General features: G+C 42.1%; 1 protein-coding gene across 2 annotated transcripts; it reads right to left on the minus strand.

Moving 5' to 3' along the window:
* Positions 1–107: 107 nt before the first annotated feature.
* Positions 108–15,819, minus strand: TNFRSF8 (TNF receptor superfamily member 8). 2 transcript variants are annotated; one of them, XM_066334321.1, is made up of 11 exons: positions 15,614–15,819; positions 10,492–10,582; positions 8,864–8,986; positions 8,041–8,196; positions 7,843–7,936; positions 7,127–7,410; positions 6,906–7,016; positions 6,310–6,357; positions 5,174–5,199; positions 3,503–3,710; positions 108–2,379 (listed from the first exon to the last, which is right to left on the minus strand). In XM_066334321.1, the coding sequence occupies exons 1-11, from the start codon at positions 15,683–15,685 to the stop codon at positions 2,135–2,137; spliced, it is 1,458 nt and encodes a 485-aa protein (XP_066190418.1). In that variant the 5' UTR covers positions 15,686–15,819; the 3' UTR covers positions 108–2,134. The 2 variants fall into 2 exon arrangements, with proteins under 2 accessions (XP_066190418.1, XP_066190417.1); XM_066334320.1 differs by having other exon boundaries at positions 5,129–5,199.
* Positions 15,820–17,177: the final 1,358 nt, after the last annotated feature.

Raw genomic sequence — 17,177 nt, forward strand, 5'->3', positions numbered from 1 at the left:
GAGCTTTAAATGGCTTTCTTGCCAAAATACTTCTGCGGAGACTGATACAGGTACTGAAATTAACAATTAAACATTTACATATCAAACAGGAAAAGCATGCCCATGGCTTAAAATCCATGCAATTTTTAATTCAGACATTACCAGCATTATTAAACCAACTAACTATAACACATCCAGCAGGCTGCAATGCATATAGTTCTTCTAGAAAGCTGTTCCAGTAAAAAAGATTAATTAATATACAGAGTGGAAATACACAATTATAACAGTCACTGCAGAACACCCCGAACGATTACAGCCAGGTAAATGTGGTTATTCAGTTTGTGGATCCATGAATTGGTGTCCTCTAAAATGAAGTATGTAGTGAAGTTAAAGTAGATGTGGAAAAGGTCAACTAAAGTGACCAAGGTGGTGGAGCATCAAACTTACATGAGTAATATGAAAAGATGGGAACTCATCTTGGAGGCTTAATTCAATCAAAGCTGAGATACAATCAATCACAAAAGCAACTTGGTTGCCCAAGAAAAAATAAAAAGCAACTCACTGACTTCTGTAAGACAAGAGCTAGTGACATTCACTGAAATAAAGAGACCAGTTTGAAAGTGCTAAAAGTCCTTTACACAGTACATGATATCTGTAATCTTTTGCCACAGGTGCTTATGGAGGCAGACTGTACTTGGAAATTCAAAAGAGAGAATAAAAACTAATGGGGATATGAAAGAATAATAAAGGCTGAGTCAAATTCTGACATCCTTAATCCAAAGTCAGCTGCAAGAGCAGAACTATGATGGATGCAAACAGCAGTTATGGTCTTCCTAACTAATCCCTTCCTGTGCTGTCAGGGATGAAATGTCGGCCTCAGACTCCAGTCTGGCCCAGGAGGGTGTTTTTGTGCCCTTGTGTGTGCTCTAAGACAAGTCGCTGCAGCTGCACCACTGTTATTACAGGGCTCAGATCAGGACAAAACTACAAAGCAAGTACTGGGTTTTGTGGTTACTTTTTTTGATTATTAAGACACGCTTTGTCATACTGCTCATTTTCCATTGTCCTGTGCAAAAGTATAGTCAGCACTATTACATTTACAGTTACTGAACAAGCAGCACAAAAGATTTAAAAATAGCATAACACGTGCCAGTTGGCCACCAAACGGACTTGTTTTTAAAGGATATGCAAATCAGTGTCACCCTGATGACTATGGACATTTCTAAAACAAGTCAATATGAACAATGTTATAAGAAATAACTGCTGTGCTTCTTTTTCACTAGAAAAAATAGTTTCTTTTCTTCATTTCTCTTTTTACAGGCTCCACGTTGGGCTTAACCCATAGTTCATCCAATAGCAAATGTTCAGCCAGCTTGGCATCATCAGAAGAGGTTGTTTTGTACACTTACTTACACTTACAAATCACTTAATGATTTGATGTAGTCAAAAATACATGAATCAGACTTCAAAACCTAGAAAGAATGGCCTAAAGTACAGTGGACTTGAAGTTTTATTTGCCTTCTATTTTCAGAGCCTGTGTGGCACCTTTTGATCCTAATTCCTCAAGAAACATGAAGTCCACTAATTTGAGAGTTATGTTCATGCTAGGGAACACTAAAATTATTATCATTTTCAATGAAAAGTTGAAGCCTTGAGAAAATACCTTGAGAGATGTTGCATAATATATGACAAAATTTGAAGTATTGGAATACAAACAGCATAAGAAGTGTGGCAGAGTCTCAAGCTTGCCTCAGAATCCTGGCCAGAATTTTCACAGCAAATAGAAGTAACCAGACATAGATTTCAATCCATTCCTTCACACTGAGAAAGCAAGCTGTGAAACTTCAGCTCACACCCAGATGTCCTCTAAATGATGCAGCTTTGATTCAAATTTGTTTTCAGTATGATACAGGGAGACAGGGAAATAGAAATATTTGATGTCAGCTATGAAGGCAGTTTGGATTTGAGAGGGAAAAAACCCCTCTCATTTGTTAGATGAAAGGGGTTCTAGCTGTCCTTGGTTGAATGTGTTTCATTGCTTTCCAGGAGTTTCCCAGTAATCTAAGGCACAGTGTGTTTACCCCCTTTGTCAGAAGTTCAGCCTTAGTGTCACACTGGATGATTCTGCATCTTCCCACACAAACTCTGTGGGTAGTCACTTCTCAGTGGCAGTGGTAGGGTGGTGAAATTCCTTTCCCTCCTCTTCCACAGGAACCATCACATCATTCCCTGGAAAAGACTCTGTTTCCTGCTCTGGGTAGTGCATTCCCAGTTCCTCTTCCATGCTTTCCTGAGCATCCAGGTTACTTTCACATCCTCTGAGAGCACAGTTCTTACCACTGGGCACTTCTGAAACAGAGCCCACGATAACAGTGTCGGCCTTCATGATGTAGAGTTTTTCTGAGGGAGGAAAAAAGTGATTCTGAGCAATGGTGAACAGTCAGTGCTGCCCCAGAGATGGCTCTTTTTCATGCAATGTTTTTATTAGGACTCTGGACATTTCAGATCAAGTAGATTGAGCTCCCATGGGATTAAGCCACTGAGCTAGAGGTGGGACTACAGGAGAAAGACAAAGTGGAAAAGGCAGAAGATATTCACAATAATCTCTTAGGAAGAAGCAACTGATTGGGATCTAGATATAAAGAGTCCAACGTTTATGCTCCTGCTGTTTCAAGAAACATGATCATGTAAAAGAAACCTTTGGGTAAAAATCAGCACTGTACAGAAGTTGTGGGGTCTTAGGACCTGCAAAGAAATTAATTTCTTTCTAGCTGAGAATAAACTACAAAATTTTCTGAACCTTGGGTCCAACTTGTCTTACTCCTTCCCACAAAGGTAAATAAGGCCTTATCAGTGGCTTGCAGCACTGCACCTAATTCAGAAGGATGCTGCACATCAGACACAGCAGGTTAATTGCTTGGAGATATTTGGATATTTAAATCAAATCATCACATTCATCCCAATCCATCACTCACAGTAAAAACAGAAAGGGCATTTAGTAAGGAAAGGTCAGTTTTGCAATTAAAAAAAATAACCTCAGAATTGGGTTTGGAAGCACTGCCAGAATGTCTCAGGTGACAATTCTCCCCCTGTGAATGAGCTCCCTGCCTGACTTTATCTCCCATCCTGTGCCATGGAAAAGACTTTACAGGAACAAATGAGAGACACATTTCAAGCCATTATTATGAAACCAGAGAAGAAAATGATAACTAAGTACAATTCTCATTCTCATCTTCCAGCTGACATATTCAAAATTCTGTAAAATTTACAGCTGCTAGAATGAAAAGGAGGAAGAAGGGAGTTTTCTGTCAAATTCATAGTGACTAAGACAAACATGGAAAAAAGAAAGCATTATATTCAAATGAATAGGTATTTTTGTGCCAAATATCTGGAGATTCAGCATAATCTATGTTAGGAGATTTGGACACTTGGAAGTTTACCACTAACCTTGGAGCAACAGTATGCCATGTTTGAAAATTTGAAAAAAGATGACAAAATGAAAATAAAAAAGAGCAAGACTCACCAATTCTGTTATTTGTGTGGTCTCTGACTCGAGAATCCACAGGGCAATCTGAGGCATTCCCACTGCTTGGTGTCACATCAGTCACACTCCAGTGAGGACTCGGGGCTTTTTCTGTGCTGGACACCAAGTTATTGTTGGTTTCCAAAGGAATGGTTCTGTCAATTAACTTCTCCTCCTCTGGCCCACTGTCAGTGGTCAGTATGATCTTCTGCCAATGCAAACAGGAGGGCACAAGTGGGGTGAATGTAAAAACACTTTGGACATTGCAGTAAGTCCACAGAATCCTCCTGTGGCAGTCAGGATAACAGAATGGACTTCCCAGCACCACTCTCATAGGGAGTGAAACGTTCCAAAGTACCTAACAGGTATGAGAACTTCAAACTAGACTCCTGCATCACTTAAGATCCTATTTCAAAATACTGTTTCTAAGCTGAATTCACAGATTTCTGATAACATTTTCAGGAATGTACCCCCTTTCCACTGAAGAAAATATGTTTTAGCTACTTCTTGGACTCTGCAAAATGTGTCATGCTCCTATGGAAGAATAGAACAAGCCAGAGGCCAAACTGATTTAACTTCAAAATGTAATTGCCTCAGCAGAATGTCAGGCAGAAGAAACAAGCTCAAACTACCTAACACATGAAGAATTAATTACAGGCAGTTCTTTAAAAGAGGAATCAAAATCTGAGAGAGGCTGAAGGTCCTGCATCACAGTTTTCTGGTGGTTCTGATCTTCTTCTGTGTACACATGGTTGGGGGAAAAAAGAGATTTTGAAATATGCCCTTTATGACCCTTGCTCATGTCTGACTCTCTATAGGGGCAAGAATTGAAGCTGCTCACAATTCAATAATTAACATTAACACTCTGAGATTCTGACAGCTGATTGCAACCAGAGTAACTGGAAAAAGCAGGATCTTGTGTGTGTGCAGATGCACAACATTTAAAAGCAAACTCATTTAAAAGCAAAAAAAATTTAGGGTCTAAAGAGTGGTTTAGCAGATCTGGACATTTAAAGATAACAAGCCTAATAAACTGAGAAGATTCAGAGGATGGAAGTGGCTGTAATTTCACTGACAGAGGGGAAATCAAACCAAACTGTGATGATTTCAGCAGCTGAGGAACTGCTTTCTGTTGTTGCCATATTGACTGATGTTTGTCCTGTTCATCTGCAAACTGTACTGTAACCCCAGGAGCTTGTCCTGAAGGAATGACAAACCAAACCCACTGTGTTCCCATATCCCAGCCATGCCAAATCCTGCAGAGGGAAGGGAATGGAGGGAGAGAAGAGAAAAGCACAAATCCCATCTCTGTGGCTGGAGCAGAAAGATGAAATGGGACTGACACACAAAGTTCTCCTGGAAGGAAGAAAAGGCATGTTCATCCTGTGATTTCAGACCTTATCCCATGGAGCGCACCATAAATGGCTTAACACCAAAACAAATCCCCTCACAAGCAAGAATGGCAGCATCACATTATTTAACACCACATTAACCTCAACCCAAGACATGAAAGTATCAAGTCCTAATACATCTCATCCCACCTAAATGTCTGTCTGTTGTAGAGAGACGTCCAGACTAAAAGGCTGGCACTTTTTGGACAGGACATTTGAAAATAACATTTTTTACTTTGGCATGGAAAGTGACCTGGTTTGGAATATTGTTCACACTTACTGCACATTTGTTCACGAGATCTGAACCTGCAATGGGAAGCAAAAACATTATCAGAAGAAACCTCATACAATTCCAAGAATGTTATATGTGCTCTGAAAGATTACCCAGCAATGGACTTCCTAAACCACTCCCCTGCCCACCCCACATGCATGATGGTTTTCTGAAAACTCAGGGCACACTGAAATGAAATCCTGAGGTGAACCAGCAACAGGTTCTGAGATCCTGCTGTCCCCAAAGCCTTTTGTATCACTGTCTCCACACCACAACTGGTATTCATCTTATGGAAAAACAAACTGATGAAACTGTCTAGATAAGCATAAGACAAGCTTATTAAAAAGAAAAAAAAAAGTTTTAAAAAAAGTTAATAACTTTCTACCGGATTAACAAGTTAGGTCAGTTCATCAGATGGTCAGATGGTTATTAAGGGGGTGGGATTTTATGCATGATTCAATTAATGATCCCAGGAAACACCGGGCAAGGAAGAGAGGTGAGGAGGGAGTGTACAACATTCTGTAGCAGCATGAAGGTAGATGGGCTCACACCTACTGTCTAATTTCACCCAGATGTGCAATCACATTTATTTTCAGAGCATCAGCTCTGTAATGCTACACAGTAATTTCTATTGTGCAAGGCAAATGAGAGAGAAAGAACCCATTTTGAGAAAATTAAGCTGCACAAAAGAGGCTTTAAATTGTATTCCTGAGTGAATGAATATAAAAAGCTCTGCTGTGCGGTGATTAGAATCTGACACAACAGAGAATAGACCCGTCAGTGGCAGTGGAATTGCTGAGAGGGGATCAGCTAAATGGGTAAAATGTTTGCACATTATGGGATCTGGACAGATTTTTTTTTCTGAACACGTCTCCCATATCTGACTGTCCCGAAATCAATCAGGGGTTTTCCAGCACTGAGACATCACCGAACCCAACCCTTCACTCATCGTGGGAACCAAGTGCCACCTGGTGGCACCTGGTCACATCCAGCGTGTCCCCTGCCTGCTGGGGAGGAACACGACTGGCCTCTTCCATACGTGTGACATGAGGAACTTCCAGTTTTTAAATTAAAATTCTATAAAATAAAATCCCATGTTAAGCTTCAGACATAAGGATGACACTGCTGGCCCATCAGTCACTCACCTTGAGATTTGGTCACACATTTGTGTGTGATGACCGAATGCAGATGTGCTGCTGATAAAAGAAACCTTTCATTTAGTCAAACTCACTATGGAGCCTGAAGGCTCCAACAGCTTCACCACACCCACAGATCTACAACCAACCTACAGCGTGCACACCCTGCTTTCTATAAAAGAGGGAATGTGGTTCTGCAGGCACACCCCACATGTAACTCTAGGCAAAGCTATGGGGAGTCAGTGTCAGTAAAAATCACCCTTCCTCTCATGCTCAAAGCCCAGTCCTGTTCCCAGAACCACAAACTACTCACACAGCACTTCAGGTATCATTTAATATTAGTGTCTGTGCTGAGAGAAGCAGCAGCTAGTTACCCTTTTCCCACTTGTAGGTCACCCACCCACTTCCCTCCATAAATTCCCAGCTGCTTCCATCTTTCATGTTCTCCAACATCCTGCATGAGCAGCTTGCCTTAAACCCTTACTTGCCCTGTAGAGAACATTCTCTTCCCCAATGACCCCTACAAGTGTCCCCACATTGGAGTTTCCCATCTGCTGTTTGGCAGATCAAACAGCACATCAAGTGCTACAGCTTGAAGAACTCACGCTTTCTTCTGAGGACCAGGACCCGCTTCTTGCAAACCTTCCACTTCCAAAACATCAGCATGGCCCCAAGAAGCACTGTCACAGAGAAAACCACTGCCCAAAGCACTACACCTGCAGCACAGAGAGGGGATTGGAAGGAAGCTCCCACATAAACATTGTGTTTACCAAAGATACTTCCAAATAAGAAGTGCTAGAGAGAGTAAATGCTGTGTCTCTGTTACCTCCTGTTGTCATCTTCCCCTTAGCTGAGGTGGGAGAAGCGTCAGCCTGAGTTTTCTCCTCAGGAGGTGAACTGGGACTTTCAGTTGTTGTGACACTTAGAAGGTCACCACTAGCAGAGGTCACCAGGTTCTCCTTCAGCATCCTCAGGTCAGAATTATTTGTCTCATTGGTGAATCTCATGGACAAAGTGCTTGGGGTGAGGTAAGTGGGCAACTGGTCCAGGCAAACTTGGTCGTGTGTGGCATTTCCTTTCCTTAGAGTTACTTTATTCAACTTGGCACAGCTGGGAATGAAAAACCAGGTGTCATTGCCAAGGTACAAGGTACAAGTGTTTTCCATGTGACAAACATCCCCCTGGTCATTTTTGTACCAACAGCAGTTATTGCTTTCGGCGTAAAAGTCATTATTCTGTCATCCCTGTGGCATTAATTCTTGGTCTGGATGCAAAGCTGCTACTCACACAGATGTGCCAATTCCACTCTACTTAGTAAACCAAAATTGAGGAAAGCAGGATTCCTTCCTTCCCTTGTTCCTCCAGCCCAGAGTTGTACAACAGGTACAAAGAGAGGCCTTTTAACCTCTGCACATGAGCCCAAGGCGATTCTCTTGCTTCTAAGATGAATTTGTATACTTCGCACCAAAAGTGATACGCCCTTTTTCATCCTTTATTAATTTCACTTAATTAGTCAGTCCCATTAATGAAGCACAGACTTACTTGGTGTGGGGTTTGCAGATGTCTGTGCTGGAGTTTTGATCAGAGAAGGTCCCAGGAGGACACTCTTCACAAACGACATCATTTGTTGAGGTGCCTGAATAAAAAATAATGACTGAGGACTGACCAAATAAAATGCATCAGGTCCAGGCCTATTTCCAGGCCCAGGAAAGGTAAACTGGCCAGGTGAGGAATTCCTACCCCTGATTTTGACTCCAAAGCCAGGCTTGCAGGCAGAGTGGTGCTGGCAGCGTGAGCAGGTGTCCTTGACAGTCACTTGGCAGAAGAGGCCGGGCCGGCACTCGCAGGTGCGCCTGGAGTAGAAGGAGCACGGCTGCTTCTCCACAAGGTCTGGCTCTGGGGACAACAAACACATGCAGGGACAAAGGAGCACCTTGCAAGGGAAATGTAAAGTGGGGCCAAAGCTCAGCAACACCAGCTCTAATGCTCAGAAAGCAGAAAAAGGTGCTGTCCCTCTTCATGATCACAGAGCATTTTGGGTTGAAGATGAGCTTAGCACTGATCTCACTCCATCCCTGCCACGGGCAGGGACACCTCCCACCATCCCTGATTGCTCCAAGCCCTGTCCAGCCTGGCCTTGGACACTTCCAGGGATGGGGCAGCCACAGCTGCTCTGGGCATCCTGTGCCAGGGCCTCAGCACCCTCACAGGGGAAGTAGTTCTTCCTAGTATCTAATTTAACCTGCCCTCTTTCAGTTTAAAGCCATATGAAGGTAATTTAAGTCATGAATAATTAGAGAAGCCTGTAGATAAGAGCTTGTAATATAAGACAGAAAGCAGAAACCAGACTAGGATAGTGTTGGAGGGGAGAATTTTTAGGTAGTCCCAGGTCACACAGGAAGTAAAGTAGATTAAGTGCAAGGTAACATTCTGCTGTCTAACTAATTAACCAAGGATGGATAATTTTGCTGTGGAAATTCAAAATGAGTAAAATACAAATTAACTGTAAATAAAATACACAGAGAGGGAATGTAATGTGAGGTATGTGTGGGGAAAAGCAAACCTTTTGAGCATGACACACAGGCATCACATCGTGGCTTTGGGGATATATTCAAATATTGATCAGGTCCACATGTCATACAGTCTTCAGCTGGATCCTGAGGACATGGTTTCTTTTTAATATAGCCTGGAGAAAAAAACCCCAAAAAGATACGAGATATCCAAAATGGGCAGAAAAACATCCTGAAATGTTCTTGTCTGCTTGTTTACCTGTTAAACACATTACCACAGTCTTCTCTTAGTTATTTGATTTCTCTAGGACATTTCTGCCTTTCCCATTCAAGTGTTAAAGTCCAGGGCCAGGACATAATCCCAGCTGGAATGGACTGCTGTGGAATGGGCAGGTGGCAAGTCATTTGCCAACAGAAAAGACAACCAAGTCTCCATGAGAACCATTGTCCTGCCATTACTGAGCTCCCAGGGAACTGGGTTTCATGTTTCCTTCTTTCCTTCCTTTGAGTAAAAGGACTTTTAGAAAAGCTCCTCTTTCTTCGCAGTGAGCAGCTGAGTTAGTAGCAGATATGAACAGGTTATTGCCTGAAGGAGTAGTGGACAATTAAGGTCGAAAAGGGTTCCTGTAACTTTTATTGTGGAGGAGTCCAGAGCTGATGTGAGGACGTAGCAATGAAGAATCAGCCAAGGTGAACTGATGGATGCTGGTGGCTCATTACAGCCCGGTGTAAATCAGATCTCTGCTTCTCACCCAGCCTCACTATGACATCCCTCATGACTTTGGCAAAGTACAGTTTTGAAGAACAAAAGGGCTTTTCTTGGCCCTTTGGATGTGTCTAAGTCACATCCCCACCCATTTTTTCTTTTTATTGGACCATTTTCTCCATGCCTTGCTCTGATTTACATATACAACTTCTGAAGGACTCTAGGGGTCTGGCCAGCAGCACAGAATGCCCCAGTGGGAATCCTACTGGAACTGGATGCAAATGCTGGCAATCAAACACTAAAGCCCTCTGTTACCATCAGAACACAAATACAGGTCAGAAATTTCCTTTAAGAAAAACAAAAGAAAAAGACTTCTGCAAGAAGACACAGATGGTGGTGAAGTACCACAAAATACCCACCCACTGAGGGGGTTTTGGCCAATGGGGCAGTTTCAGGTATTTCCAGAACTCTTGTCTCACCAAGGTCTTTCCTGGTGCTGACCTCAAGTGCCTCTGAGTCACCCCCAGCTTCCAGCACAGCTTAATGTGTCCCCTGACAAGGCCCTGCTCCCTCCCTCATGTGAGACACTTTCTAAACTGTTGTGACTATGAGAATAAAGTCAGATTTTCCATACCTTCATTTTATAGTTTTTTATCTCTGAAAAGAAACTCATTTAGCCTAATTTCACTGTGCTAATTCACACCCAAGGGCAAGTTTGAAATGAATTCTTTGACCTGGCTAGTTCAGTGTCAAGTGAAGTGATAAAATATAAATTCTGTCACATTATCTAGTTTGCATGCAGACTACATGGGAGCAGGACAGTGGAGAGCAGATTCACATCTGGAGCCAAATTAGACAGTGATTCATGAAACTGCCCCTTTCCTCAGGGACAAAAGACAACTCTGCAGACACACAGGGTTCCTACTGTCTCTATGAGAAGGGCTCCATGTGAATTTGTCTGAACTATAAACATACCTGAGGGACACTGGTAACAGCAGTTTTGTGAAGCTTCGTCATAGAACCAATTCTCTAGTGTATCACAGGAATGAGGTGGGGTTAATGATGTCTAGAAATCGAAAGAGACAAAAGACACAATTAGAAAACAACTAATTCTGTACTAGAGCAGATCCCAATGCCTGTCTCAAGCAATGGCAGTTGTAGACGGGTAAGGAAAAGCCCACAGTTTTTTGAAAATTCAAGTATTCCCAAAGCAACGAAATTATTGCCTGCATTTCCTTTAGAAACGTTGCAGCAGTTAGCAAATCTTTAAAAAAGGATAAAAATTACTCTCCTAAAATTTTTTCATGTTAATTGGTGCTAAGGATTTTTTAAGGAAAGGAATAAAATCCCTAACATCTGTAACAGATTTCCAACTCTGTGTGCACTGGAGTAAGAGGTGATACCATATTCAGCATCATCTAAATATACATAGATTGGGTGTAATCCACAGGGGTCATTCCTGTTTGCAGCATACAAGTTTTCTGTTACTTATGCAGTCATACTGTTTGAATTCAGCAACCCAAGAGTCTATTATAAACCAATAAATTATTGCACTTATCATTTAGGACAAATCCTACAGGAGGATTTTGCTTTGAATGCTGCAAATACTCCTGTGATGAAGCCCTTATTCAAATAACTGATCCCACTCCTGTTGTGGCTGAAGGTTTTCAGAAATAACCTTTCATCACTACATAACCAATATTTATTTAGTTAAAAAAACCCCACCATAAAGTAGTTTTGTTATTAGCTTACAAAACGAGACGCAGCTACAACTTGTAGCAAGAAGCACATAATAAGATTTAGTTTTTGTGTGGCTGGGCCACTACATGCTCTGGGAAATTACAGTGCTATGAGTGTTCAGATGAGAAAATCTGATTTTTGAATTTGGCATCTCCCTTCAGAATCCCCTAAAAATATTGTTATCTGAATTTCATTTTCAGTATTTACTAGAAGATATGAACAGTGATTTTTAAAATTTTTTTTTAAAGAATTAATAAGCAGATTCCCCAGAGATTTTCCCACACGATACTGGTAGAGAAGTCAAATATTTCAGAAACTCTACATCTCACTTTCTGCTGATGAATTTTCCACTGGTCTTTGAACCAATACTTTGTGCACCGTGCAGAAACTCACTACCTAAATCATTTCAAGCCCATTCTCCTGTTTAATATATGCAAAACATAGAAGTTCCTTAACTTCCATCAGAAAACAGGAACTTTTGGTCAAGGAGGAAATTAACAGAAGAACAAGAAATAGAAACACATCAAAACCATTAAATTTCATTGGGGTCCAGTAACAGAACTGAGAACTCTGACACATCTCTGCCCTATAACCCCAGGGCTTCCCTAAAGCACATTCTGTGGCTGGTTGTAGAGGCAAGAGCAGGTGTTTGTGCCAGCTCAGCCTGACTCAGACCACGATTACAAAGGTGCACTCGGTGTTTTCCTGTTGTGGGGAGGAAGCCCTAAACTGGAGGAAAAGGAAGTGTTGTGTCCTCACTGTGTGCAGGGGTGCCCTGGCCACGCAGACTCTGCCAGACCAGAAAGAACAACAGGAAATGACCAGGGACTGCACAAAAGGTCAGTGAGTTACTTACTGAATTAACTGTTTCTATAAAGAAAATTTAAGAAACAAATTAGCTACAGCATCCTGGCTGTAGCTAAATCAGCCCAGATTAGTTTCTCTGCAAGAGCTGTGGGAAGTCACCAGAAATACCTAATTTTTTCTTCCTGGGCAACCAACTCTGGCTGCAAATGAAGCTGAATTTTAAACAAGAGTACAAACCCTTGAATTACTGGATTACTTATGCAGTACATATGCTTACAACTTATTTAATTGTCTGTTTTGGGGTTGAAATAAAAGAGTAGTGTCTGTGAAAAATGTGAGATAACAGCTGTTTAAAAAGTTACCTTGCCAAGAATATGAAAATCAGGAGTTTATTATTAGATTCTGCTGCTGGTTCCAGCAGTGCACATTCTGATTATGAATTTGACCTGATGGTAGTGCAGTGATAAATCACTGCATGAACTAGGCCTACATACTGAACAAGTAATGCAGACACAATATGAGAGAGTACTCAGCCTTATCTTCTCCCTTTCCACAGGAGGGCAGCTCTGCACTACCCACCTCTGTTACACAGGTCATCCATGGCTCCCTAACAAATGCTGCTGCCAAGTGTCCAGACACAAGCACAGCTTTTAGCCACCTCTGCTGTTGCTGAGCCAAACCCAAAGTGCTCTGCTGTGGAAGGAATTCATTTTAACAAATCACAGCTGGATGTTTATGACTGAGAAACCACCTTCTGAACTATCATCACTTGTAATCCATAAGCAAAATGCCTCTAAGTCACCATCTGTTCAGTAGAGGCGCTTCATGAGTATAAAAATTAGTACAGATCCTTTCAGTGATAAATAACATTCACATCAATGCTCAGCATCAGTCACCATGCCCCCATTCTTGTCATCCTTTTCCCTCCAAATTTTAAAGCTGTTTGACTCCCAATGTGACCTGTAACAGCAACACAATGATGCAAAGTTCTGCTCTTAACTCAGCAGGAAGGCTGGTCCCCAGCACTCTCTAAGGGGTCAGTGAAGAAGTACCAGTTTTATCACAATAACATCTCCTATTATCATTAGAACCTAGACTTCTGTTTGTTAATGTGTATTATTAAAAAAAAAACCAAACCTTTAACATTAAAGGAAGATCGCACACCTATTGGAGTAAGGCATGTGGCTGTGGTGGACAGTAGGTCTTTATCTTTCTCTCTGACCTTCTCTTCAAATAAAGGTTTTGGGTCTAGAAGGAGCTGGAATATTTCTTGTGAAAGGAAAGACAATTCCTATCCTGCTTGGACTGCTCTGTGACAGCATGCACAGGGTGCACTGATTTAGAGCTTTCAGTCACCCAGCAAGTCAACTATTTTTTTTTTTCCTTTTCTGAATGCATTGCAGATCAAGGACCAATTAAATAAAGTAAACATATAGATCAGAAGTATTTGGGTTTTTCAACAATTGCTTGAGAGAATTTGGTTTAGAAAATACACTTTTTTCAGCTCTTCCCACTTTCCTTATTTCTACAAAAATGTTTGCTATTCCAATTTAAATAATGGCAGTTGTAAAGGTGGTGCTGAATTCAGTGGGCTACTCTGCAATTCAGTCAGGACAAGGTTTGACTCATTTATTTATGGTTTTTTGAACTCATAGAGAAAAAGTGATTGTGAGGCAGAGTAAGAAATCGGCTTGCTACAAATGAGCTGTAAGCCAGGAAGAAAGAATATTACCGTAAAAAAAATAATCCACCAGCAGTGGCTATTCTAGAACTGACTAATACTGCAGCAAAACAGTTAACTGTCTGTCAAGCTCCTATCCAAATTGTGACAGCACAGAAAAAGCTGATACTTTACAGTTTCAAGTAGTCAAGCTTCATTTGCCTGAGAGTAAAGACATTATCAACAAGTGAGGGTTCTCTGAATATAAAAAGAAACAAAACCCAAACTGTGAACTGAGGTAAGGGGGAACATGGTTTAAAAATATGACCAGTGAACAGAGACTTGCTCCCATTAGGCAGTATCACTTGTACTCCACTAGCAGTAAGAGCAAGTGTTGCTGTGAGAGAGGCAATGCAGAACAGTGCAAAGCCAGTGGCTTATCCCAGCAATGTCCATGTGTTTATTCCAGGTAACTGATAATTCTGCAGTGAATATTGACAACGAGTATCAGAAAACCAAATTTTCTCTCTGCCCCATTCATTTTGTGAACAGACCACCAAAAGTGATGTCAAAGAGAAAAAGTATCATCTTTTTGTTTCTCATGGCTTTTCTCCTAAAGCAGTCTGCATTCAGCACACTGGACAAGCTTATCTGAATGCCCTCCCAAACATTCCTCAGGTGAGCAAGAATTACAGACTCCAATCCCATAGAACACTTATGCCTCTGTACTTCAGGAGGCAGACAGTGGCAGAACAGATAACCCAGGGAAAGCAAAGCAAACTTGCAATGTGGGAAGGGAATTTACAACTAAAGACACAAGAGCAAACTCCTACTCTTACCAAAAGAACCAGGAGGATCTTTTTCAAGTGTCTATGAAGAGGGTACAGAACTTGCTTATTTTCAAAGATTTAACTGGAGTCAGTGTCTTGTAAAAAATCTGACAGCCCAAGTGATGTGCTGGATTTTTCAGTTACTATGTACAGACAGATGTCTTAGGATAATAAATGCTTGTATTTCCACTGTAAGGAAATATGGCTCGTTTCCAATCCAACTCTGCATGCAAATACTCACCTACTTGACTTCACCTGTGCAATCTCTCTGTGCTTGACCTTTTTATTTTTTTAATGTGTACTTTTAAGTGTCAGTCAGGGAAATCACCTGGATTTATGCCAGATGCTAAGGGTTCGTTGCCATGTGATCCACAGGAGGAGGGGGTAAGTGGCAGTGTGGGAGTGGAAGCAAACCCACAAACCCTGATAAGATTGGAACAGGGAGCTGGCATGCATCTACAGCATCAGCTGAGGGCAGCTAGTGGGCTGTGTGTATTTAAAGTGATTTTTGATTCAGAAATAGTAGTGGATTCATGAGGAAGTCAGTGTCAGTAGTGTGGGGGGTGTAAAGGGAAAGTTCTATTATTGTTTAGCCTTTACACCTTTCAGTCTGCTCCTCCTGATTTGCATCAGCAGAGTGGGCAACAGCTCTCTGAACCAAACTCTGCAAGGAATGGGTTTGTCACCGAGCACACAGGCAAAAATAAAAGCCCCCCCAGCCCCATCAAACCTTTCCTCACTCCCTAGCTGGGATGTGCCTGGAGCTGCAGCAGCTCTGCCAGTGCCAACAAGATGCAGATCACAGCTCATATCCCATGCTCCTGCCTGCAGAGATCCCAGTGAGGGCAAAATCTCCTGGCTGCTCTGCTTCATAGCTTTATCTCCTGAAAGCTCTGCTCACCACCTTTAACCCCCTGTGTTGCACAAACCCTGCTTCTGTGGACACCCCCTCCAATACCCAGCTGAAGGCAGGATGGCTCTGCAGCCCCAGGTGCCCCCAGACCTCACCAGGCTCCTGCATCCTGAGGAGCTGCAGGATCCTGGTGTGTCCCTGCCTTACCTGTGGGGTTGTCTGGACATCCTGGAGAAGCAGCAGGAGCCACAGTCCCAGAGGCAGGCTGCAGGCAGCCATCTGAGGTGGTGTTAAATGCCCTTGGCTCCCAGCATTGCAAGTGAGATGGACAGGCTGTTCTTTCTGGAGGCTGAGACCCTTCCAGGGTCCCACCAAGTCATGCTCCTTGCCTGTTCATTCAGTCCAGAGACATTCCAGCTGTTCAAGGCAAGCAGGAGACAGGCTTTGAGACTCAGCTGAGTTGAGAAGACAATTTAGAAGGAAGGGAGAGGGGGGCTGCCCTGAAAGAGAGAAGTAAAAACAGAACAAAAAAACCTGCCTCAATGTCTAGCCGTGGTGCTGACAGTTCCTGCCACTCGTGAGAACCAAGGTTGTCCCCCAAGGCACACGGATGGTTGTGCACAGGCTCCTGAGTCATCTGGGCTGCCCTCAGAGAGCACTTCACCACCCCAAAGCCTTGGCCAGGAACCAGTCCAAGCCCAGCCCCATCCAGCTGTCACTTTTTCAAGAGTTGCAACCAAGCCTCAAGGAAGTTCTCAGTATGAAGCACTAATTCTTTCAGCACAGTCATTTTACTGCTGTTTGGATGAGTGGGTGAAGGCTCAGAGTCAACCACAGTGACTCCTCTAAGATTTAGGCTTTACACATTGCCACTTAAAACACCAACATGTTACAGACCTTCCCCCTGAGAAACCTTCCCTTTCCTCCCATCCCAAGAGAAACTAATTCCCATTGGTGAAAATCATCCTTAGGACTGCTACTCATCATTTCACTCACCTTCATTTGTTACTTTGGATTGTTTTTGTTCTGATGCCTGGAAATACTTCAGTTAGTTGAAGATGTCATGAAACCTCCTTAAGTCCCCAAGTATTGTGAAAAGTGAAGGTTAGCCACTTCAAAAAGGCAAAGTGTCTTGAAAACTCTCTGAGGTAAACAGGAAAATAATGACAATTTAAATTCTCACACCTCTTGGTTGTTTTTTCTTTGCTTCTCACCCTTATCAACAACAACAAAAGAAAGGAGAAAATATTAAAAGTCAGATAAATGATTATTTTACCAAAGATCCACAGCTACCTCACTGCCACCACAACCAAGCACCAAAGATGAGCACAGGAACACTGTGTAAATATCTTCAGCTTGCAGCTGCAACGATTTTGACCACCTTGATTTCTTTCTCCAGAATGCACATGCTGTGTGTGACACAAAATGAATCTCCTCTCTTTGCTCTGCTCAGTTTCTGAGCTCTCTTAGCCATAGCAGCTCTCAGGGTTGGTTTGCCTAACAGGTCTAGAGAAACTAAGAATTTCAATGCCAAATTAGTACATTCTTGATTTTCCTAATTAAGTAATGGGCTAGAACACACCTTAATCTTCTGTAATAATATGCCAATTATTAGGCAATTAGAATTAGGCAATTCTCCCAATTAATTAATGCAGTTTCAAATGACATACTAGTCATGAAAATTGATGAGATCTGTTTGTATTTTTTCCTCTCCTCTGTGTTTTTTTTTCTCTTATCAGGCCCTATCCAAGCTTTTCTAGCAAAGGACAGG

The sequence above is a fragment of the Sylvia atricapilla genome, chromosome 22 (genome assembly GCF_009819655.1).
Source record: "Sylvia atricapilla isolate bSylAtr1 chromosome 22, bSylAtr1.pri, whole genome shotgun sequence".
Lineage (NCBI taxonomy): Eukaryota > Metazoa > Chordata > Aves > Passeriformes > Sylviidae > Sylvia > Sylvia atricapilla.

Coding starts and splice junctions, on each gene's coding strand:
- TNFRSF8 (XM_066334320.1), bottom strand. CDS start 15,685: ATGGCTGCCTGCAGCCTGCCTCTGGGACTGTGGCTCCTGCTGCTTCTC. Junction 7,937..8,040: donor CTTTGGAGTCAAAATCAGGG/GTAGGAATTCCT, acceptor TTTTTTATTCAG/GCACCTCAACAAATGATGTC. Junction 6,358..6,905: donor CCTGGTCCTCAGAAGAAAGC/GTGAGTTCTTCA, acceptor TTTTATCAGCAG/CACATCTGCATTCGGTCATC.